The 25,290-nt window shown below is 38.8% G+C and overlaps 1 protein-coding gene across 12 annotated transcripts in view; it reads left to right on the top strand.

Moving 5' to 3' along the window:
• Nucleotides 1-25,290, top strand: part of CLASP1 (cytoplasmic linker associated protein 1) — a 154,396-nt gene that overhangs the window by 85,525 nt on the left and 43,581 nt on the right. For 4 of the 12 annotated variants that reach the window (XM_021397896.1, XM_021397899.1, XM_021397897.1 and 1 more), the window contains 7 exons: nt 2,230-2,337; nt 3,782-3,808; nt 5,592-5,759; nt 18,680-18,783; nt 21,171-21,194; nt 22,105-22,349; nt 25,203-25,266. In XM_021397896.1, coding sequence (XP_021253571.1) covers nt 2,230-2,337; nt 3,782-3,808; nt 5,592-5,759; nt 18,680-18,783; nt 21,171-21,194; nt 22,105-22,349; nt 25,203-25,266 — 740 coding nt within the window. The remainder of the gene's footprint in view (nt 1-2,229; nt 2,338-3,781; nt 3,809-5,591; nt 5,760-18,679; nt 18,784-21,170; nt 21,195-22,104; nt 22,350-25,202; nt 25,267-25,290) is intronic. The other 8 variants (XM_021397902.1, XM_021397904.1, XM_021397903.1 and 5 more) reach the window with 3 other exon arrangements.

The following is a 25,290-nucleotide window of genomic DNA, read 5'->3' as shown; positions in this document are numbered from 1 at the left end:
TAACTCTTCTCAAGAGCAACTTTTTGTCCCACCCTTCTCCCTGACACATACTAGGCCACGTCAGAGTTCAGGCCAAAGTATACGAGTCCAGAATGAGGCAGCATCTTCCTCATGAGCGTTCTTTCAGAAACTGTTGAAATTGGTAGGAGTCCATCTGCTGACCCTTAGGGGTTTCAAAATAAGACTGAGTACTTTCTAATCTTGCTAACAGTTGCATGTTAATTAAGTTTGACTTTTTGGTTCAGTTTGTTGTTGAAGTCCAAAAAACTGACATCGGAAGCAGATCTTGATTTTTCTTTATTCTATTTCGGTTTTGTATTTCCTCAAGATTGGTCAGTCACTATATTTTGTCCCAGTTTTCTCTTTGTTCTTAGTTACTACTTGATGAAGAAAAAACCAAACAACAGCAAAACCAAAAAAAAAAAAAAAACCCACCCTAATTTAATAGATGCAGGAAGAGCAGGTAATGGTGAGAATTTCAAGTGCCTAAAAGGAAGCATCAGTCTCTTCTCACCCATTCATGGCCCATATGCGTCACAGTGTTTGCCACTGCTGTCTGTTACTGGGCCTTGAATTCCAACTCGAGTTCCAGGCTTTCTGCTGGCATTGTGGAAGGGTGGATGGTCAATTCCATTTGCTTCCTTACACCGATTGAGTTTAACTTCTTGTTTGCTTTGTACCCCAGCTGCTGCCAGTCAGTTTGTGTCTTCCCAGTTTTGTGCTAATCATTTTTTTCTGTCACATTTATAAATAGTGGTTTGAATATAGTCTTCTTTCTTGGCTCACTTCATCTTGGCTCGCTCCTTAGCTCTCTTTAGAATATAGCTCTGTAAGCCTACTGAGTTGATTTTAAAACGAGGTGTGGTGTAAAATACAGCTGCCTTTTAGGCTTTTTTTTCCCCTGAAAACAAGTCTAGGCTTTCTTCTCAGAGCTAAACGTTTCCTTGTCACTTTGGCTATCTGAAAGTTGCAGCCCTTGTTATGAATATTTTGAGAGCTCAGACAAAGGAACAGAGCTCCTGGTCTGCTCAGCCTGGGGCTGCTTGCCCTTGTCTTGTTCTGCACATGTACCTTCCATGGTTTTTGAGTGGGGGGTATACATCTTCTTGTTTGTAGTTCTTTGCTTATGGCGGGGACACGGGGTGGGAGATAAATATCTAATTAGTGGACGCAGTTGTCAAGACTGTTCTCTTACCTGTTGTGTTTTTCCTTTTATTATTATGCCCGAAACTTGAAATCATCCTCTGAATGCAGGATAGCCCTGGCATTAGTCCTGAGAAACAGCTTCAGATTTGGCAGAGAGCAGAGTTGTTGAAAGTGCTGGTGGAGGCTTTCTTTGTGTTGCTCTTAATTATCATTTCTTTTCTATTAGCTAGAGACAGATAATTGAACCTTAGCTCTGGAAAGAACATTCTGAGGGAAACAGCCCTGCCCCAGGAAGGGGATGAACTGATGACCTTATAAGCTGTTCTAGCTCAAATTACTGTGGCTTTTTCATGAGGAAAGGACAGAAAAAGGACCAAGAACACTTTGAGACTTTGTATCCATTCTCTGCCTACATAAAGGGCAGACACGCAGAGTGTTTTTTCCACTATGTTGATTGTGTTAAAGGGGAATCACCCTTACTAGTAAAGTTACACTGACCTAGGTATAAATACAAGGGTTCTATAAACAGCAGGGAGATGTGAATAAGGCTGGAGTAAAAGCGTGGTTGGGCAGAGTTGACAGCCTCACTGCAGTGCGTGCTGGCGTGCGCATGGAGAGCAGGACGGAAAGCGCCGAGCTGAGATCTGGAAATCCCAGCGATGGAATTTGTGGCTGCGGCTGCTGTGCCTATCCACGAAAGGGGGATCAGCTTATCAGAAAGTAATTACTTTATATAAGGAGTGGCATTTAGATAACTGAATTTTCTTGTGATCGTTCTTTAGTAAAGAAGGTGCTATAGAACAGAAGCACAGGCACAAGAGAGGTTGCATTTTTTTAATTGAACCAGCTGATAGCATTACTGAAACAAAAAGGGGTTTGGATGTGTAGGCCATCACTGTGTTACCACTTGTTCCTCATCTTCAGCCAGTCTAATGAGAGATCTTGCGTGTTCCTGTAAAATTTGCCTTCTGAATCCTGGTTGTGTGCATAGCAATGCTGCAAGCCTAGAACAGATGATGGTTTAAAAACTGCTGTTGCCTCTGGGAGAAACCTGTTAACAGTTTGGTCTTTGCATTCCTTCAGGTCGAATTCGTACGAGGAGACAGAGCTCTGGCAGTGCCACCAGCGTCACCTCAACGCCTGCTGATACCCGAGGCCGCAGCCGGGCTAAAGTGGTTTCCCAGTCCCAGCGTAAGAAGTGTTTTATTTCTGGGGGAGGAGAACGAATAGTTATTAGTACATTTCTCTTGAATTGTGGTAGCATCAGCTGAGAATTGGGCTCACGTCTTGTTAATAATATTTGGACATGTAACGTAATGAATCCCTGCTTAGCTAGCTTTCAGTGTATGCTCTTACTGACAGGGCACCAAGTCAGAATTTTTAGTTGCTGCTTTTTTAACCTATTGTGCAGCAGAATTGCAGATTTTTGTGACACACTAGACTAAACTTGTACTGGGTCCCACTGAGATGCCCTCTGTCTGTAGCTAATTGCTGTCCTGGGTTCTTGCCCTGTCAAGCTTCTCCTGCTTATGTTACTATATTTCTGTATGTGTAACATGAACTCTCTAAAGTTAATGCGTGCTATATATGCGAGCACTACCTACTTTCTGTGGAGATGGGAGAGATGGTTCTGCTCTCTTTATTCACTTGGTGCATCCGTGCTCCCTGACTTCCTTACAAGCCGTGGTTTCTCCCAGGAGCCGTGCATACGGTGTTGCTGCATATTTGTCATGTGTCTAAAGAGAATTTTGTCACTCAAACCTCAAAAGAAATTGTAGGGGGAGGCAGAAACCTCTCAAGTTGTTTTGCCATATTCAAAAGCTCTGCTCTGTTCATGCCATCATTGCTTTGCTCTATCATGCTGAAGGTATGGGAAAGCAGTTTATATCATTATGATAAACAGGGATGGCTGAAGAGAGAAGTATTATAATTAGGATGGGGCTGAATGGAAGTGTTTACATTGAATTCATGAAACAACTGGGGCTTTGGTATTCTGATCTGAATTCCTATAGTTTAGAAGCTAAAACTTGATTCAAAGCCATAAATTATCTTTTTAAAAATATTTTTAATTTTTTACTTTAGTGAAAAATGATCAGATAAGACAAGTTTCAGATATATTTAAGGAAGTTTGGAGTGGTTCAAACAGTATGGGTTTAATTTTTTTCATGCAATGCTCTTATGAGGCTGTAGGATAGTCACATCTGTACTTGTTGTTGGTCTATTTTGTTGAGTCTTGATTCCAGCCTAGCATAACTAGATGTGATCTTTAATCTCCTAAGCCAAGCATTACATGAAGTAAATAATGAATTAATATATGATATGTTCACAGGACCAAACTTGTATGCCTACGCACTTGTAGCTTTGTTTCAGTTTTACAGCATGGGCTTGGGGTATAACTTAAAGCAGAACTTGGGTCTCAGTGTGGGCTGATATTGCTGAGAAGCTGTTAAGCCTTTGGAAATTAAATCACTTGCATTTGCACATTAACTCACTGCATTCTGCAGGGGCTCTTGGCGTGGCACATTTGTGAATAAATCTGTCTGTGTATAGCATAAACTGCATGCTGAACGCTGTATTGTCTTCCTGTCTTTTAATCCACTTTTTGCCTGTCCTTTGGTCTGCCCTCATAATCAAGGATCCAGATCAGCTAATCCTGCTGGTGGTAAGAAACATTTTCCCTTTCTTGCTTTCTCACATTATTTCCTTCAGTTTTTTTAACTGCTAAGCTTTTAGCTTCCTTCATTCTCTCCTAGTTATCAAGACTTAAAAAGCATTTTCCTAAAATTAGAAAATCAATATGTATGGCAAATGACCTAGATTTCTCATAGTGATCAAACATGGTAAGCATAAATTGTGTATTGAAGCCGGCTCGTTACAGGCATTGCAGCGAAGCTCCTGGAGCTTAAACTTCATGCACAAAATTCCTCTTACAGTTATTTTAGTGAGACTCCACTGACATCAGTGAGTGCAGCAGTGTAACTGGGGGGAGTATTGGCTTTCAGGGTGTGGATGCTGTGAGAGAAACTGGCATCTTTCACAACTGTTCTCACTTCTTGGGGGGGAGGGGGGGATGATGACCCAGAACCACATACTATATTGGAATACACAATTTGATTCACTTTCTCAATAAATGAGAGGAGCATGCAAGTTATAATACATGCTTTCATGGTATTGTCCATCAGATTAGTAAACTTGTGTACCTTCTCTAAATTAAGACAGAAGAACACCCTTTATCTCTTAGTTAACTCTTAGTAAACATAACGGTATTTGGGACTTAAATATTTGAGATGTGTAGATACTTTTTAGAAAGCAAGCAACTTGAATATTTGTTCAAAATGTGAATTTGCCAGGGAACGTTTTTGCAGCCTTTTTTAGATGTGATTTTCTTTGCTATTCCAGCAACAACAACAAAATGCTGGATATTAGGAATGGCAAAGGCAAATGTTCAGTGTGTCTTTTGTATACCTAAAGAAACAAAAAAGGGTCTTAAATCCCTTAGTTTCATAGTTCCTTGGTTACCTTAAAGCCAACTTTACTTAATTTTCAACAGAAACATGTTACAAAAGTAAGATTCCCTGGATAAAAATAATTATATTGTTCAACAAATTGAGTTAGACAGCATGAATACTTCAGACAAATGTCTGCAACTGGAATGTAAATACTGTAAATAAATTGTGGTCAGCAGACTAGACATCATGGCTTAAAAAAATGTAAACTTGCCATGAACAATTCAAACAGACAAGGAAAAATAAACCAGGTCAACTATTCAGCTTGTTAAATATCCTTTCTCCAGCCGATGAATAACTAATTAGCTTTAGTCAGACCCGGGTAAACCAGCATCTCTATAAATGTGACAGGGTTAGTTGGTTTACCCTTCAACATGCTGGTTTGCTACTGTTGAGGCTGTGTTCTTTTTTTGTTGGTAGTGTTTTTTTTTCTTCACTGAATTACTGTAGGAATATAATGTTGCCACTGTAGCATGGTATGAAGATGACTGAACTACCTTGCAGCAGCTTACCTGTACCAAAAGCTGTTTTTCTGCTGCACGGCACTCCATGTGAGCTAACTTTTGTTGCTGCTTGTTGAGGCAAAGCAGCCTATGGAGCCCATGCTGCTGCTGCAGGGGTGCTCCTGGCATCTCCAGAAGCTCACTGAAATTCAGCGTAGAGTATTCCTGCACTGCAGTGTCTGTTTTGGTCTTGATCTTGATTGGGTAGCACCATTCATATGTACAGAATTGCTAATGTCAGTGTTTATTGTCCACGGGCTTTCTTCAGTCATCCTCCTAAAGCCTGTGGGAAGCACTCCCATTAATTTTCTGTGTGCTTTGGATCATGCTGTTAGAGCTAATTGTGTTCCAGTTTTGCCATCGGGGTGTTTAAGATGTTGGGTTTGTTGGTTTTGCTTTTTTTTAACTGTTTTCCTCATTTCTGGTTCTCTCCTAGCTGGTAGTCGGTCTAGTTCTCCGGGTAAGCTGTTAGGAAGCGCCTATGGGGGCTTGGGCAGTGGAACATCCAGAGTTCAACCTGTGCCATCATCTTCGGAGAAGCGCAGCAAGATCCCCCGGAGCCAGGGATGCAGTCGAGAGACAAGTCCCAACAGAATAGGACTAGGTAAGAATAGTTACTGCAGTGACACGTTGGCCAGCGTGCTCAAAGAATGGGCTTTCCTGTTGAACAGGAAACATGTATGTGGTTGTTGTGTGTCTTCTGAATTCCCCAACTGGCAGGTTAATGTTTTATTTCCAGAAATGCACGATTATTTATTGTGGCTTGTAGGAAAGCACTTCTAATGTTCCAGGTTGAGCCATAGTTTCAAAATGCCTGAAGACGTTATATCTCCTGTTTGAAATACAACATGAGTGACGTTTTTAGATCAGGCAGCAAAAACAGTTGCCTTGAATAACTATCAAAGCAAAAATACCTCATTTACGTGAGTGGCTTTGTCCTAAGACCAGCTGAGCAATTTTCACACTTAGCTGGAATCAAGGATGGTGAGCACCTTCTGTGATTATTTAACAAGTTTTGCAGCTGAAATGGTTTGCTTCTTGTCTGGAATATCTTGGAGCTACTTTCTTAGATGGTATTTTAAACTTACGCTTTAATTATTCTGCTTCCAAAGTTCTTGTCTTAGTGACTATTGTGGAAATAATAATTTCTATTTTCAAATTTATCAGCAGACTCTTTTTTTTATAAACAGGTGGGTAAGCATCATCATATGGAAATTTTTGTGTACCTGAATTGAAATTAAAAAAAAAAGAGAGATATTCAGTGGGCTAAGCAAGTAAATATTGTTTTCATTTCTGAAATGGAAATGTTTTCAGAAGCTTGAAGTTCACATAGTTTTAAATAACTGTTACTGTATTTTGTATCTTCAAAAAATTTATTGGTAGATTAAATTGATTGAAATAATAACCTTAGTGCTGGCAATTAAATTTTTAATTAGATTAGCAACTGCATTATAAATGTAAGCTACATTTCTATTTAGAGCATTTTAAGAGAAGTGTCTTATTCAAGTATTCTGAAATGCACTTAAAGCACCTGTGTGTACGTGCTGTTAGGAGTCATTAAAAATACTGCATGGTTACCATGATTACTTTTCCAATTTTAATGGTGTTCCTAGTCTGATCTATTTTATGACTTCTCTATGAATGCATTGTGCTCTTCTGTTCGTTAATTACAAAATGTAATTTTGTAACTACAAAATGTAGTGCTTTCCAAATATTAGAAGCAGTTGTGCTATCACTCTGCAAAAGAACATAGTTTTTGAAAGTAAATGAAGAATGATGGTTAGTACCCTCAAATATGCTTAAGTTTACCATCATGTTATGTGGTCTGATTTGAAACAGTGTTGAGCATCTGAAGGGAATTAACTGTGTAAAATCCTCACTCTTGGGTTGCCTGCTTTCAGGTATATTATGGGAGCCGTGAAATCCTTTGGAAGCGTAATATATCTCTCACTGCTCTGACGTGCTGTCCGTTAACACAGTGTTGTTTGAGAGCGAGAGAACTCTGACATCTATCAGATGTATGTTTTCCACCCATCCCCAGGTTGATGACTGACAAAAGTCTGTTCTTTCAGGCTCTTGTGAGAGCAGTAGTTTAACACTTGTGTTGCCTTTAGCATTCAGTTGCAGAAATGGTCTCTTTATCAAATTTTGAGTATGATAAAATTGGTTTGAATGAAAGTAACTTTTGATCTTTATACCATTATCTCATTGTATTTATGACTTATAAGTAGCTACAGTTTTTGTTTCCTGTTGTGTTGCTTCAGTCTCTGTCTTTCTGTGACACATTTCTTTCGCTCACTCATTTCATTAAATGGACTCCCATTCACCTTGATCCTAAGTATGCCAATAAACTTTTTCACACTCTAATTCAAATACTTGAGCTCACATACAGCATCAAATGTATGTACAATCCTTTAAACTCTGTGGGATTAACCCATGGGCTGAAGCGTCTCTTAACTTACACGGTCATGTTGTGGCGCGGAGCGTGTTGAATAATCTTGCAGATCAAGCTGTTCCAAATGGGTGATTCCTGGATCCTGTTCATAACTCATCCATTGAGTTGATGTGTAGTATTTTGCAAGGGTGACTAGGAGTTGCAGCTGGATCAGTGCTGCGTGTGTGCAAGAGTAAGCACACAATGTAAGTCCATGCGTGGGGTGGGGCTTTATACAACAGCCACCCACTGGAGTTTATCTGGCCTTTTGGAAAGCAAAGGCAGTGACAAGCTAATAGAGCCTTGCACGTGGATGCCTGTAAGCATCAGTAGTTTGTTGTCAGATTAATTTCATTGCTGACCACAGGTATCCATGGAGTATACTCTTTTATATTTCTCTCGTTTGCTGGAAGCCTTGGAGATGGGTGCTGCTGGATGCAGTAGGCAGTGTATCCTGACAGCTATTGCAGCGTGTGTGTGTGCTGAAGGCCAGCTACCTGCTCCTCCCCTCGAGCCCGTCATCAGAGTGGGGATATAGCTTCCATGACTCCAAGATTCTGAGCTTAGAAGGTGAGGAGCCAGATCTTTGATTGCCAGTTGGATCTGAAAGAAGCAAGAGATTTGAGATAATGTTGTTCTTCAGAAAGTGATGCAGGCACAGTTAGTTAACACATTGTTAACTAACTGTTAACACAGTTTTTCCATCAGTAGCTATGCTGTGTGTTTATTGGAAAGTGGAAGGCAGTTCTTTACTTGCCTCTGCTGGGTGTACCCTACTGCTATGCTTGGCATTGGCTGCTTTGGCAGCATTTATAGACTTTACAGACCTACTTAGAAATCATTAAAAACTGCACCTTAATGAAATGCAGGCTTCTCCCAAGTGGTAAACTGATAAACAGGGGAATGACCGAGTTCTGCTGGTGGAGTTTGGGTATTCTGAAATTCTTGTCTTGTCTGTCTTGGCTTCCGTTGCTGCCTGCGCTGCAAAGACAGACAGGCTTTGGGTATATGAGAAACTTGTCTAAATGACAGAGCTTCTGGCCCTTAATTCTGGTAGTGCCTGAAGAAAATACCCTGAATAACTGGTATGCAATCTTCTCTACACAAAAGGGCAAAAAAAAAAAAAAAAAGGTGGGGCAGATGCCTGGGAGTCCACAACAGACTCATCATTTTGTTCTTTTCAGTCCATTCTTTTTTTTTCTTTGGTTATATTTCTCTATTCAGTAACATGTAAATCTTTGGACCATTGCTCATGAAATACACTGTTTGCTTTTGGGTTTTCTCTGTGCAGTCAATATTGTGGTTCATCTGTGGCATTGTCTTATTAGACTGCTTTAATGAAATTAAGTGCTTTGTCTTCATACTTCATACTGCTGCTGTTATCGGTAATGGAAGGAGGATGTACTGTGTACGTCAATTAATTTTTTTAATCATTCACAACTCCCTCTCGCTGAACAGCCTTTGCTGGACTTAAGATTGCATTATAGAAAAGACTGACAAATCTCTTGAGAGAAATGACTGCTTGTGCAAGCATGATGTGAAGGCTACCATTATCTACATAGAAGCATGAGACCCAAGAATGAGGAACTAGCTTCTAGAAAGCCTGCAGTTTGAAGCAAGTATTTGTGTGGAAGACTTCAGATTGTTACTTCCATCTGTAGTTCACCTTACAGCTTTATTCCTGTAAGCCTGACGTGGGATTACTGTACTTGTGGACCCTAAGTTCAACATCTTCATTATTTAGTCTGCCTTATTTATTACATGACCATCTAATTCACATAGGCTTTTTTATAGTGATCAAATCAGCTTGGTCACTGTCTCATCTTCTATTGTCTTGACATCGAAGTTCAACCATCAGAACCATTAATTCATCTAAGAGTTATTAGTTGGGTTTTACAAATCTGGGAGGGATATGACAAACCAAGCATCTGGCAGTAGTTTATATTTAAAATTTAAAGCTTAAATATGGAAGCTTCTATTGTGTTCTGTACTGTTTTGCTTGAAAGGATATTAATACACCCAAGGCATAAGTGACCATTCAAAATCAGACATTTTCTGGCATGGTTTTTCTCGTATACATAAATCTCCTCATCAAAAAGAGGAGCTGCATAAATGTGTGATCTCCTTTCTTGATGAGCCCACAGAAGCACTTAAGTTCTTTAAAAGTAAATTCGTGACAGTTAGTTGCCATTTTTGCATCCAAAAATGTTTTATTCTCTACTGAGCGTAGAGCTTTTTTAATAACATGTTGCTATCATCTTTCATATCAGTGGCAAAGAATTTGCATAGGAATAAATGGTTCTCTTTACAAAAACTAAAATTCAAATCCATAATGTTAAGTAACTTTCTCAAAGCACTAGTTCTGTTTTTCCTCCATGAACAAAATGTCATATGAAGTAAGTGGGATTGCTTTTTTGCTGTGAAAGCCACTTGATCTTCTGCCTTCTGCATTTGGCCAAACGAAGGCTGCATATGAGTTGCTGTGACATGGCTGATAGACAGAAGCCTGTTAGGCTTTGGGGAAATTGAACACTTTATAGCTGCCAGACCACAGATAAGTCTTGCTGATGAAGGGTTTTGTCAAAGTAAAGGATATAGTTAAAGGCTCTCCTTGTGTGTGCATGTGTCTCAACCATAAATGTAAGGTTTTAGATATGTTTGAAGATCAGAAGTTAGACAGCTATTGTTTAAGAAAAAAAATAATGAAGCTGCTGCTATCTTAAAATTAAAACCGCTTTCTAAGCTGTCTTTGAGGTATTTAGGTTCTGAATGATTTTTCCTAGTATTACTTGTTAGAGAAAAGTCTCTTTAGTATGTACAGTTTTTTTTTCCTTAGGTTATTTGTTCAGGACAAAGTTATCCTTGCTAAAACTAAATATATTCAAAGATATTATATGGGTATTGAGATTGACTTCTTAAACATTTTAATCTGGTTTAAAATGTTTCTTCTTTGTTCCAGAAGGGTGTTTATCTTTTAATTAAGGAAAAAATCTTTTATGAGGGTTTCTTTTAGCTTCATCTGTTTTGCATGCTTTGTAATTGTAGAGCTTCCCTAAATGACTGAAGATCTACTCCACTTGAATGACAAAACTTGGATTGCTTAAGAAACAAGGATACTATCAACCAGCACTTAATACTAATGAAATTTCACATCACAAACACAGCTCAGCATGTAACATAGTTGGTTTGTAAGAGCCTGAGCTGGCTGCTGGAACTGATGATTACTAATGTAATAATTACCGTAACTAACAGAAATGTGACTTGACTTTGAGCTTTTCTGTCCTCATTAAACTTGTTCACCTTCTCTGAAACTCTCCATGCTGCATGCTAGCACGGAGCAGTCGTATCCCCCGACCCAGCATGAGTCAGGGGTGCAGCCGTGATACCAGCCGTGAGAGCAGTCGAGATACAAGCCCTGCTCGGGGCTTTCCTCCACTTGGTGAGTACTTGTAGGCATTGGAGCTTTAAGGGTCAATTTTTTTCCTTTTTTCCTTGTTCTCATTGCCCCTTCAAGACGCTGCCAGGTGAAATGAGCTTGTTTCCTGTCTTCTGTTAGATTCCTGACACGCTCCCTATTTCCAACCCTGTTTCCCTTCTGTTTTCTTCTGCATGCTTCAATTCTGGTTCTCAGCATTTCACTATTAGTACAAAAATAGTGTAGCCTGAATTTGGTTGTTTTTCAGTTTCATTAAATCAGCTTGTGTGGGGCTGCTGTGCTTTACTTTACAGCACTGATGGTAATTTATGGGAGAGCAAGCTTCTGTTTTCTAAGTCACAGTGAAGTAGTCAGTACCACTGTAGCTTGTTGCTGAGTAAATCTATCCACAATCTGATTTTCTTGCAAGTAGGTACAATGTCATTTCTATTTTAAATCCTCCAGTGAAGAGATAAAAGATCTTTTTTGTACAGGTTTTATTCAGCACTCTTAATCATGAGTTAACAAGTTGCACGTGCCATTTCATAGACGACTTTCAAGCAGACAGAAATGGAAAAGCTAAAGCTTTTAAGGAGCCATCACTATCATACAGCTTGGGTGCACAGTATGAATAGAAAAATCTCATTACGCTTACACATGCAGGATTTTTTTCTGCACAAGGATAAAAACAGGATAGTTAATGTTTCTGATCAAATACCATGTCATATGTATTCAACCAAATACATTGTTCGTTGTATGAAAAACTTGTCATCTCAGACATAATTAAGTGTAGTTTATCTCCAGGCCCTTTTCCCATATGTAGTAATTTAATAATTGTGCATGCGTATTGAAAGTGAGAAAGAAGCTCTTACATATGTAGTCAAAGCTGAAGAATGTTATTCCAAGATCTGTTTTGCACATTAGTGACAAAATACAGCTGTAAGAAATACTGTGTAAGTAGAACATAACATTTTGGACTTAATTCTGCATCAAATCAAATAGTAATAAAAGGTTATTTAAAAAAAAAAAAGATAAATGGGCAAAATTTTCCTGTTTGGTTCTCATAGTTAATATGCTGTGCTTTGCATAAACTTTTAAACCTACCTAGCTATTGTCAGTATTGATTCATTTATTCATATCGACTTCAAATGCTGTCAGAGGAGAGAGGGTCATTGTCTTCATCCATATGAGATCTTTGGGAAATTTTCTATTGATTTCAGTAATGTAGAGTGGAATCTTCAAGGCTCTGAGTTCAGAACTTCATGATTTAATTCATTTAACTCTGAAATGATCTATCTGTAATATCTCAGTTTTTACTGAGAAATGACCGGAGTTCAACTTAACATTCAGAAATTTTAGATAAATCAAAGAGGCTTTTTATCAGTTAAATGAAGCTGATTTGATACCAGAGCCATAAAGGGATGGTGCATATGCAACTGCAGCTTGTTTTTATGGTTACCTGTGTGGCTTCAATTTTGTATGAGGCTTTTTTCTCCGACCAAAGTGTTTTAAGCATGCTGCGTATCAGGGCTAACTTGTTTGTATTCCGTCATTTTGCTATGCTTGTTCTATTATAGTATTTATTATTCTATTTAGTATTTATTATTCTGTTATAGAATTTATTTAGTATATTATTACGTACATTGAGATACCATCTGGAGCCTTTGATCTAAAAAATGAAATGCAGTGTACCAGTATCACAGTTAGTGTGAATTTTGTGCACCACCACCAAGTCTGACTTGTATGCTGAATTTGAAATTTCAATTACAGATATGTATTACAGCGGTTGTAACAAATTTCAGTGTGGGGGTGAGGAGTGTTTCATTTTAATGAAGTTAAATTCTTTTCTATGTATGCAATTGCTATAAAATCGGGGAAGGGAGGATGGAAAACAGGGTGGAAAAGTATCAGTTTGATGGTAACCCAATATAGTTGCTATTCTGTTGTCCTTTTTCTTGTGTTTTCATTGAATGCAGTAAGCTGGAACACAGCTTAAGTTCACAAACTTAATTCTGTAGCTTGTAACTCATTTGAAAGGGAGCTCTTGTGTATATATAGCAATTTAAGCCAAAAGAGGATGGTTCCATTACTGTATTTTTAGAATCTAGTTAATCTTACATTAATCCCTAAATAATGTAGTCCATTTTTGCTCATAAAGATTAACTTTATATTAGTGAATTTTACTTAAGCTAGCCATATGTAAACGATGGGATTCTTGCATTTAGCAGTATTATGGTCACTGTCAGCACTGACATGCTGGCCTTGCAAGTTGCTTATTTTCAAAGCTTCCGTGCAGATCTGCATGTCTGTGCACCAAAATGTCTTCCTTTCCAAGTTAGGAGACATGAGTAAAGTGAGGGGAAATGGTTTGAAAATCGAAGAGGGTAGATTTAGACCAGGTATTAGGAAGAAATTCTTTACTGCGAGGGTGGTGAGACACTGGAATAGGTTGCCCAGTGAGGTTGTGAATGCCCCTCCCTGGAAGCATGGATTCTATGATTTTTTTAAAAATTATTATTGAAGATCAGTGATTTTTATTATTTCTATTGCTGTTTCTTCTTGAGCCTTGATCTTGCAATGAAATCCACAGAGACGCAGTGGATGGCTCAGAAGAAAGCATTTGCAAGCTCAGAATTTTAGTTGAGGGTTCAGACCATAATCCTGTATTGATCCTGCAAATCTTTCATGACTTATGACATCAGTGGGATTGTTCTCCTGAATAAATGCATGTGTTCTACATATTTAAAGACCACACTGCATATTGTGGAGCTTTGACCAAGCTGTCACGACTGGGAGAAAATCTGAGCTCTTTCTCATTTTGCTCACTTCTATATTATTAACATTTGTTTATTAATGCTTAACTGGAGGCTTACAATTTTTCTGTTGCCCACACATACACACAACTGACAAAGCTTATTTGTATTAATAATTATTAATTGATAGTGATGGGGTTTATTTTTTTTCAGTTTCTTGACAGTACTAGTTATGATGTTGCATCAACAAGGCCTTTGGTGAGTCTGGTGACAAACTGTTCACACGGACGATCAGTGTTTTTGGGTCAGTTCTTATTTTAAGTTAGGCGAACGTATCATTGCTGGACACGGAGGGGAAACCCTCTTCAGAAAAACTAAATTTCTGTAATTCAGAAATGTCTAGGTCTGCTTTCCATTTGCCTTCATAACTAACTCACCTTTATGCTAAATCTGATAACTGAAAATCTCTCCAAAATACATTTTGTGATTCATGTGCTGCTGACAACTGGGAATTGGAGTGGGAGCTATATTTGGCTTCAGCTCTTCTGCTGGTGCCTGTTCTGTTGCTATTAACAATTTGTTTGTATACATATGGTACAGTTCTAGATGGATGTACGTGCATATTCACATTACATGTGAATTAGATTCAAAAAGCATGTATACAAAACTTGCTAGAGCAAAAGACTTTTGGTAGTAGCAGCAGCTCCCATACGTGTATTTATTTGAAGAAAGAAAATTACATCAAAGCCAAAAGAGCTATAAGCAGCGGTTGGCTGACCTCCCTGTATGACTCCTTGTACTCTTTCAACTTCTGTGGTTATTCATTCTTTTTGTGAGCATTGTTTTTTTTGTGCATAGGCTAGAATGTTTTGGAAAAAGACCTGCAAGCACAATTTCTAACCATTTGTCATGGCTTCCCATTGGGGTTTAGATCGGACACATCTAAATCCTGCTCTATGGTTATGTGCTTCATGTTGTCATGATGGCCACCTTCCAGATCTGTGGTTCTGGAATGGGACTGACGCACACTGGTTTTCTTGGCTGAAAATGCACTGGGTTTGGGACTGTTACAGACGAGTTTTGTCATGCATCGTGTTTATGGTCATGAGGGAAAGGGAGGAGAAGCTACAAATGGAGATGACACTGCGGGGCTTGCACTGTATCTGTGATGCATTCATATACAACGTCATTTCCCTGTCACTATGAAACACGTTTACTGGTAGTGTTCACGTGCATCCCCTTTGGATTGTGGCATTTTCTGTCTTGGGTTAAATGTGTGTTAATTCTGTGGGTGTTGCCATTCCTTCTACTTGCAGCTTCTCGACGTCATTCCAGGTCCACTAGTGCTCTCTCCACTGCTGATTCTGTTGGGCAGTCAGGTGAACAAGCGCTAACTGCATGAATCTGCTTCTTATATGTAGTCTTGTTTTACACCATTTTAACATTTGCCGTCATGTGCATCAGCACTTGGCATGTGCTTCTCACCGCTGTGAGGCTTTTTGTTCTGTTTTGTTCAACGTGGCTTTTTCTTTTTAGTTTCATTTATTGAATGTTTTTTGATTTTGTGCACTTTAGGAACATTGTGAGCAGTGTTTAAACAAAGGGTGATCCAGGGCTTTCTCGATTCTCTTGCAGATCGGATCAGTTGTACAGCATGGGCTAAATCCTGAACAATGTAGAGCCCTTGCAGTTTGTCTGTTTCCTATTCAGCAGTGTAGCAGTTCCCAATGTCGAGGACAGGATCCCAGTGGCGCTCGTCCCATTTATTACTAAGCTTTTCAGACTCCTGTCTCAGTTAATGGAAGTGCTTTGTGGGATCCTGTCTGATATTCACAAAAGCAGCAAGAATTAAGCACCTGATGAGCTTTCAAAATGAAGTTTGGAGCATTACACGTGCTGATCCATCCTTTGTATACTACTGAAGACCTTGTGCAAAGCATGTGAAAGTTGTTGAAAAAATAATTCCTTTAACTTCACTGGGCTTTGCATTAGTAGAAAGTAGTGAGAAAAACCTTCAGATTCCAGTCACCTTCTCCACTCCCGTGCTGGATTTGCAGTTGTGGAGTACCTGCAACTCCCTTTGAAAACAGGATACAAAACAAAATAATTGTCAGGATTAAAAAGGGCCCTCAAATCTAATTCAGATCTAAGCTTAAGCTTTTTTCTTCAGCTTCACATGATAGTCAATTCGTGCTTGGCTCCAGTGGTTTGGTACAAAGCACAATGAAATTATATATGGTTATCTTTAGCCCAGAGAAGGCTGAAGAAGTGGCAAAATCAAGGAATTTTGCTGGAATTTGCTGAAATTTTTCACCAAGTAACAACCATAATTAAAATAGCCAGAAGGAAAAGTGAGCGTGGCCACAGCACGCTATTCAGCTTATTTCTTGACAGTAACACTGGGCTTGTCCATAAGGGTTGTTCCTGGAGCCAAATGCATTCCCAGCCCTATGCTGGAGATATGCTAAGGTCCCTTCTAAGATCAAGTGTGTGTGTTGAGGCGTGGCAGCAGAGTGGGAAAAGCCCACATTGATATGGGTGTTATGGATTTAATGGTCACTGCAGGAAGTATTTTAAAAATGTCCTGATAGCTGTTGGAGATGGATAAAAAAACAGCATGCTACCTTGTACTCAATTTGATTAAAAACGCGGTTTTGTTTTGTTGGTTTTCCTTTTTATGCTGGGTATTTAAACTGACCTACAGTTGAATTACTTTGTCATTTTGTTCATTTATTTTAAAAAATAAAAACGAAACTATCTTCCCTTTTCTAATGTAATACTAAATTAACATGAAAACGTGTAACGATGATATTACACAATATTGTGTTATTTCAAAGCTCTGAAGCCAAATTCTGATCTCAGTAACACGTAACTTCATCGAGTTGGTTTAAATATAACTGAGTCCAGAACTCATCTCAGCCCTTGTATTGTACTGGGTATAATTTACACTTAGAAAAATAGTTGTCCTTTCTACACCTTTTAGTATGTATCTCTATAGCAGTGACTTTAACTTCAGTCTGACTCAATGCTTTATCATCTTCTGTGCCTCCATTAAGAGTAAACGGATCTTTCCATTTTAGGGATGAAGTGTGGTTTCAACTAAATATTTGAAATGATTCTTCAACCCAAGTGCATTAAAAAAGGGGATAGTCATAACACATACAACTTTTATTTCTTTGTGAAATATCATTTGATTACTTTTTGGCAGTAGTTCTAAGATGTTCGTTTTTGTTGTTTTTTTTCCTCTTGTAATGTGTTTTGTAGAAATTGTGCTTTTGTTGTAAATCAGAAATGTCTCGTCTGGTTGCATAACTGGGAAAGGCCAAGTTGTGGTAACACTTCCGAAATAAATGCTAATCCTCATTTTTTTTCTCAGAAAAATATTTTAGGTTTTAAAAAACTGTCTTTATTCTCCCCTCAGTAGCTTAATCCTTGCTCTGACGTACTCAGGTAAAGCTTTAAAATGAGAATGACAGACTGTCAGGCTTCAGTCTCTGATTTAAATTATGTAGGGCAGTGTGAGCAAATTCCTTAAAAGAGATTTCAGTGCAATAGGCTTCTAAAGAGAAAAGCAACAAAACTTTGTGATAAGCAAAGTTCTTTTTAAAAAAGTGCAGTAAACTGCTGAATATAACATTCAATTTTGTGGAAATCCATGATGCAAACACATTTCAATAAGCAGTCTTCTTCCTTTGTTAAATTAAATATAGATGAACTACTGGAAGACCTATGGCTGCATCCAGTGTGGGTCAGCTGGTGATCTGTTAAATGGGTTTGTGCAGCTTGAGTTGTGCACCTCTGAAATTGCTGGCAGAGCTCTTATTGGCACATGTGGTGTAGGATCTGTCCCAGAGGGAGCTCTCCCAGCCTTTCTGGAGCAAGGACAGCCCCAGGTGGAAACAAAAACTTGCAATGTTGAAACCAGTCTTTTTCTGGTTATAGACTGGAGCCAGGATTGCAGAAATACATCTCTGATCAGGAGGGGCTGTGCTGCTGGAGCCTGGCCCGTGGCCCCAGTTGCTGATTCTGCTGTATCACTGCTAGTGATGGCTTTTCAAATATGGCTTTTGCTCAAAGAAACTCATTTCAGTAATGTTTTTTATCAGACTCTGGGCAAATGATAAAGTAGGCTAGTGATCATGGGGAACGTAAGTGACATTTGGGACCCAATCCTGTTGTTCTGGATGCTATTGAGAGCTTTGCCATCAAATTCATAGGGAGATGGATGATATTGTATGATCCAAAAAAAAAAAGTTTTTTATCATAAAACTTTTAAATTGCATTTCAGTTCAGTGTACATTTAAGCTGCTTCTCGAGAACAACAATAAAACAATTGGAGTAACTTCACAAACAGTAAGCCTTATTTTTTGTTCTGTGAGGCGTAGGGAGATATTCTGGTTAATCAAGCCTTGCAACATAAAATAGCTAATGTGCTGCTGGTGATGATGATCTCACGTACTTGCCTGAGAACAAGCTACAAGATGGATGAGTGCTCTGGTATTAACATGCTCTGACACTGGGCACGACTGTTTCTCAGAAGTTAATGAAAAGTCTTGAGCTGAGTCCTGAGAGAGCCAGACTGGGACCTGCATGTCTGCCTCTGACATTAAAACCCCAAACAACTTCTGTTAAAAAGAAACACAAAATAGGTACCCTTCTTCCCATCTTAAAAACAAAAACAAAACCCAACAAAAACACAAAAAACATGCCCTGAGGATCTGAAATTGTCTCGGGAACCCAGCAAACAATAGTTTATTTCTTACTGTCATGGCAAACTGTAGAGTTGTGGATGAAAGAGTCTTTAACGAAAAAGCACTGAGAGTTCCCAGATCCTTTGGGGAGAACTGTTCAGACACCTGATTAGGATTCCAAGTGAATGTGAATTTACTTAACAATCCCTTTCAATGTTGTCTTTTGTGCAGACCGGTTTGGACTCGGACAGTCAGGCAGGATGCCTGCTTCTGTGAATGCCATGCGAGTCCTGAGCACAAGCACAGATCTGGAGGCTGCTGTGGCTGATGCACTGGTAAGAGGAAAAATACAAAATGCTTCCGACACCGGAAAGTGGCTTAAAGTTACCTGTACGTACGTTCTCTTTTTAAGTAGTTTTGTTCTCATTGTGCCGACTGTCTGATGCCGTAGAGTTAGTTACCTTGTGTTGTGTTGTGCATGAGTATATCAGCAGCAACATTTTTTTCCTCGTTCCATGTTAGTTCTCCACAGTTAAACTGATGAGGCTTGATACTGGAGCTGCAGGAGAAGCTGAATGAGCTGTTTGTCTTATATTTTGCTGTCGGAAGCTGTTTGCTGTAGTTTATGGGTGCTCAGCACCTGCAGTGTGAGGGAATTCCATCGATTCCATTAACTGTATAAGGATTTTGTCTGGAAAAGGACTGAGAACTCTGCCACTTCCTGCTCTGTTATTTGCACCTGGCTAGGTATTTGGATCGGCTCATAGCTTGGCTTGTCTGTAATTGGTATCATTTTGTGCACTTAAACTGAAGTGTGTTTGCGTAGCGTGCTGCCAATATTTTCTAAATATTGAAGTGCATTTCTGAGTAAACTTGTTTTGTCTTTTTTAAAAATGCATTGTCCTGTATAATCTTCCAGCAATATAAAATCTCTTGGGTAGCAGAATACAGAAGATGTTCTCTGCTCTTCAGAAGTTGTGTTGTCATAATGGGGCTTGGGGAGACATAGGGTGTTTAGAGGCAGGCGCATTTACTCTGAAGTACTACTTGGGTACCAGTGTACCTTGGGTCTTCCTCAGCTCTAGACCTAAGCTGAGATGAGGAATTCCTGATATATTTGAAGGTCTGTTTTGGATAATGTCCCCAGAGTTTGACATTTTTTTTTCCCTTTATTTCCTAGTAGATTTAGAAAATTTAGAAAGTAAATTTCTCTAAGAGTGACTAACATCATTTGCCTTTTTGTATTCGATCACCACCTAGCTCACATCACCTCCATTTCTAGAGTATTAAAGAGTACTCCTACAGAAGTGTTTTCTCTCTTTTTTTTAAGTAAATAATTCCTTATGAATCATACTGAGTTAGGACAGTATATAATGGTGCTGCTGCATTTAGTGGGCGAAATGGTTAGTGGGCTTTTTCATTACCAAATTCAACAGATCATGAGCCAGTTTTTGCTCTCCAACCTCCAATTTGCCATCATAGTAGCTCACAGCGTAACTATAGGTGATAGTTTGCATGTGTAAATGAAATCTGACTGTATCCCTGAATACTGGTTTATTGAGGGAGGAGGAGAGGGTCACAGTGCTGTTCCGGTTCAGTGTTGATCACTTAAGATTTCTTGATGTGACTTCAGGTTAGACTTAGGAGTTCACTTCTAAATATTTCACTCTTTTAAGCTAAGTAACTTTATAGTGGAATATTAAGATCTTAATTAAAGAGTTAAATATTTAAAAGGGAAATCTGTAAGTCCAGTTGGCAGTTAGCTACCTTGATTGATGTAAGTTGATCAATCTGAACTTCTATGTAAGGGATGTAATGTGATCTTGTCCCTTTCTCACCACCTCCGTTTGTTCTTTTTTTTTTTAGTTGCTTCCTCTTGACAAGCAGTTTACAAACTCTATTTGGGCTTATTTTGAAAGATTAGTGTGATGCCAGCTTTTACACAGCAGCCTTGTTCTCAAACAAGTGTTCTTTTTTCCTGTAGTAAGAAATAAAAAAAAAACAAAAACACCTCTATAGAGATGGCCTTAGCCAAGTTAAAACAAAACTCAGTGGGTCATTCTGCAACCTTTGCTCCAAGCATATAATTCTCATTGGATCCACTGCTTCTGTCTTGAGAGTCAGACTTGGCCTAAAAACACACTGTCTATGCTGTGAATCAGTGCTTGGATCTGTCAGGAAAGCTCAAAGAGGGACGGAATCTTTGGTGTTAAGGCCTTGAAGTTGTGGGCGCCAGCCAGCTTGTCTTTAAAGGAGTTAAGCTTCAAAAAAAAAAATTGCAGTTAACTGTGTGTTCAAAGAGAACCTGGTTAAGTGAAGTTGATTAAATGTGCTGTACTGTAGATAGTGGTTTCCTGACCTCAGAATTTCTTTAAGACTTGAAAAATCAAAAGCTACTGAGAATGTGTGAAGAAAGAAATCACTACCAAAAACTGGTATCTTCCGGAAACAGCATTTCTGAAAAGCAGGCAGAGGCACTGCATGTTTAGATGTTATCAGAAAGATCTCTAACAGAAAGTGTAAGATGTACAAATTCAGCAGATAGGAAATAAAGCCGGTTGTTATTATACCCACTTTTATTTTGCGTAAACTGTTGTGTTTTTTTAATTTGCTAAGATGCATTTGCTATACATTTTTGTTGCAAAAACAAAAACCCTACATAAGCTTCTGACATAATTCTCTATGCTTTTTCCCACCCTTCAATATTTTCCTGCCTCTACAGCTGTTAGGAGACTCCAGGAGCAAGGTACTAGTGCTTTCTTGACTTTTTATTTCTACTTTCAACTTTCCCTACCCTATTGCTAACACCCATAATACCGCACTTGAGTTAATTTCTGCACTTCAATCTTGCAGTCCTAGTGTAAGCAAAACTCTGGCTTCACAAGTCTGAGAACTGCAGGACTGGACAATGGAAGGAATTCTGTATCAAACGTTTTAGAATTTAGGCAGTCTTTTCTGATAATCTTTCTTATTAATCCTGTTCTGTTTAGGTACGTTTAAAAGTTTATTTTGTAGTATATAATTTGTAGAGCTATCAAAGTTATTTTAATATCCATTCTGTAAGGATTGAGGCTGTCAAGGATGTGGTCCCCTTATCCCATGCTATGGAAGTGAGTATGATTTGATTACTCATCTCCTTAGGAACCTCTGTAAATAAATAAACATAAAAAATTCAACTCAAACGGAGATTAGGATGTTCTTTATCCCAGTGCATTTCTAGAGTTGCTCCATTATCAATATCAAAATGACTGTACAAGCCAGCGCAGATTCCTACAGCTCTTTCTTATCTTTATTTTTTTCTTGAAATAGAGGCTGTTTCATCACAGAATGTGTAACATTGGAACTAATTATTATTTACTATAAAACTTACAATTTCATTAGTTACATCTAATTCCACTGAGCATAAGTATCGAGCTTTCATGCTGGGGAAGGCAGGTCCTGCTCTCACTAGTCATTCATGCTCGATGAAGTCAATGAGATCTGTCTTGTTCTGCTGCGAGAGATAAGCGGGCAGTGCTTAGTGGCGTCTTGAAAAACATGGCACTATAACAATAGCATTCATCTTCCTTGATGAATGATAACAGGTAGAACGCTTTTCTTTTGGAACTGATGTAAGTGTGTATAATTTTATTTAGTCTGAGTTTCCCCTTTCCCAGAAAAAGCCAGTGAGAAGAAGATATGAACCCTATGGGATGTACTCCGATGATGACGCTAACAGTGATGCATCAAGCGCTTGCTCAGAGCGCTCCTATGGTTCCAGGAATGGAGGCATTCCACACTATCTGCGGCAGACCGAAGATGTGGCTGAGGTCCTGAACCACTGTGCCAGCTCCAACTGGTCTGAAAGGAAGGAGGGCCTCATAGGTCTGCAGAACTTACTGAAAAGCCAGCGTACACTGAGGTGACCTTCATAGCTTTGTAGTGTTGGTCATTTGTGGGGGATGGCTATAGTCAGAAGTATGTACTTGCCTCATGTACACAGATATTGCTTTTCATAGCGATGAAAGCTTTGTCTCCACAATGTGGGACTTAATTACTTTCAGAAGAGATTCCGCTGTCATCACTATTGCTTGTGTGAAATTTTTAGTAATAACATAGATAGTACTCAAGCATACTATCTTGTTGCAGCACAGTGAGATTTCCCACAACGATGGTAATGTAAATGCGTTCCAAGGGTGGTACCATTTTTACATTAGTCCATTTGAACCTTCAATATTCTTTTTTCTCAGCAACTTGGAAGCAAACACTGACTGCGTTAATTCTAAAATCTCCGGGTGTGTCTGTTTCAAAAAGATGAGATCAAATGGTGTTCCCTGTGTTGGGTATACTTTGACTCTTTGTGAAGGCTGCGTTAGGCATAATTACTTGTGACTCTTTCTAACACATCAAGTATAATTATTTGTAACTCTTGAAAAATATCAAAAGCTTGAGTCTTCTATAAATGGTGTAATTTGTAATACAGAGGGAAGTTTATTAAGGCAATGAAGTAGATGTGCCAACTCTGAAACTGTGCTAGGAGAGGGATGTTTTCCCCTTGTTGAAAGCTGAGTAAACTCTTCAAACACCTTTGGCATGTCACACATAAAAACAGAATTACACAATAGTCTTGGGGAAACTTCACATGGCCACGTGTCACATTAACTATAGAGTAAATCACATTAACTGACTCCTCCGCCACAGGCTCTTTGCCATTGGTTTATGGAGAATGTATTTGGAAATAAGTTGTTTCTTCTGACTCCTTTGAAGATAGCTTTTACTAATAGCTATGACATTTTTATTTTCATGTTATGATTATCAAGTTAAATTATGGCTAGATTTGTAAGTGGTTGTTGTATAGTTTAGCCCCTACCTGCTTGTATTTGTGCAGTTGTTTTGGTTTTAAAAGATCTTTATAGTGCCTGAAAATGTTTGTCAGTCTTCATTAACAGTCTGGATAAATATGTACTGAGAGCTAGCCTGGGAAGGTCATTCTCTTGCCATCATAAAAATATTCCAGCACTTTACATGATGTGATGCAGTCCTGAGGTGGGAAGTGCTACAGGTTTTAAATATGGTGGAGTCCCTAGGTGAGCAACGGGTTTTTATGTGGTCCATTCACAAGTATTTTAAAAGATTCTTCCCACATGAATGACGTCATTTTTCCTTATTTTAGCAAACTTTCTGGAAAAAGTTCTGACACCTAATATATTTGCATGAAAAATTTGGGTGAGATTTTGATTTTACCACAAAAGGTGCATGAGGATTATCACCATAGCTTTGAATGCTGTGAATGATTGTTCCAAGGCAGGAAATGCTGCGAAGATTGGGGTGACAGACTGCCCCTGTAGTAACTCTTAGCAGAAGTGCTGCTGTTTTCATTCCTGCTGGTTGCCGTGTATGAACTGTACTGCTGTCAGTAGTCTCTTGAGCTAGCAGGTTTCCTTGGCTTTGATAGTGAATAGTTTATAAACCTTTCCCAGAAACTACACCCTTTCAGGGTTTTTTTTTTTTAAATTTGATACTGGTTTTAGTTCTTTAGATTATATTTCCTTTCAGCTTGCTTTTGGTCTGCTCACACCTGAGTTCAGGGTTGTTCTGGTGCCTGTACTCCAGATTTCTTCATCTGTTCTCACGGCATCGTGGTAAACATCATCTAGGTCATTAGTCTAAGGGGAAAGCCTGTCTTCTAATGAAACCTGATACATCTTCTGTTCTGGCATAACAAGTTTAATTTAAAGCATTAATGTAGCTAGGTTTTCTTTAGTATTCTGGATGGAAAGATCTTATGTTAGTGGTGATTTACGTATCCAGAAAGATGTGCATACAAAGTGGTATGACACTTAGTTATCCTCATTGTTTCTTACAACTTCCTGTGGCCTGGGCTCCCCGGTATGATCTTTTGAATAGCACAAGACCAACAAATCTCATAAGGAAATGACCTTCCACTGCTTGTCAGTTTGGTTCTTGCATTGTCACATCGGGACAGCAAGATTCTGGAAAAGCAGATTGCTTACACGTGCTGTCTCCACGTAACCCTTGCACACAAAGAAATTTAATTAGAGTAATAAATAGAGCTTCATTCAGAAAACAGTAATCTGCATTAAGTGAAGAGAATATTTTGAGACAATGCAGTCTCATCCTGAATGAAGCTGTCAGCTTGCTTTGGCATTACCACAAGTACTTTTTCTCCGCATCTAACTCATAGGCAGACCATTGTCTTTGTGCCACTTTAAAACTTAAACAGATCTACTGAAAAAAAGTATCTTGTGTTTCCTACAAGCTAACATATAACTATTATAGACTACTGGCAAATTCTGGCTATATATATAGGTGCAATGTAGAATTAACGTATTTATGGAAAAGGGGTACCTGCAATCATGATCTAAATGGCTGTTACCTGAGCAATTGATGTGCATTTTAGTAGTTGCTCTGGTTTCATAGTAATTGTGGAAAATATCTAATTGCATCCATAGAATGCAGGAAATGTTACCCGATCGCTCTCTTTTTATTGGCACGATAAAACAAGCAAAACTTTTACACTCTTTGACAGTTTGCATTGCAGCAAAACCAGAACTTGTGTTTTTCAATATATTGTAAATTAAGAGTTTTGGCACCAAGCACCTGAGCTGGAATACAGTTAAGGCTTTGCCTAGAGTTACATATGAGTTTTCGGAAGTGTGACTTCAGAAATGTTTAAACAAAGCTAGATCTACTTCAGGTGGTACTGATTTAACGTTAATATTCATTAATATTGGTTTCTTACTATGTGTTCTAGCCGAGTGGAATTAAAAAGGCTATGTGAAATATTTACTCGCATGTTTGCTGACCCTCACAGCAAGGTAAGATCACAGAGACTGGGTCAT

Source organism: Numida meleagris, chromosome 5 (genome assembly GCF_002078875.1).
Source record: "Numida meleagris isolate 19003 breed g44 Domestic line chromosome 5, NumMel1.0, whole genome shotgun sequence".
Taxonomy (NCBI): domain Eukaryota; kingdom Metazoa; phylum Chordata; class Aves; order Galliformes; family Numididae; genus Numida; species Numida meleagris.
This window is presented reverse-complemented; position numbering and strand designations above follow the sequence as displayed.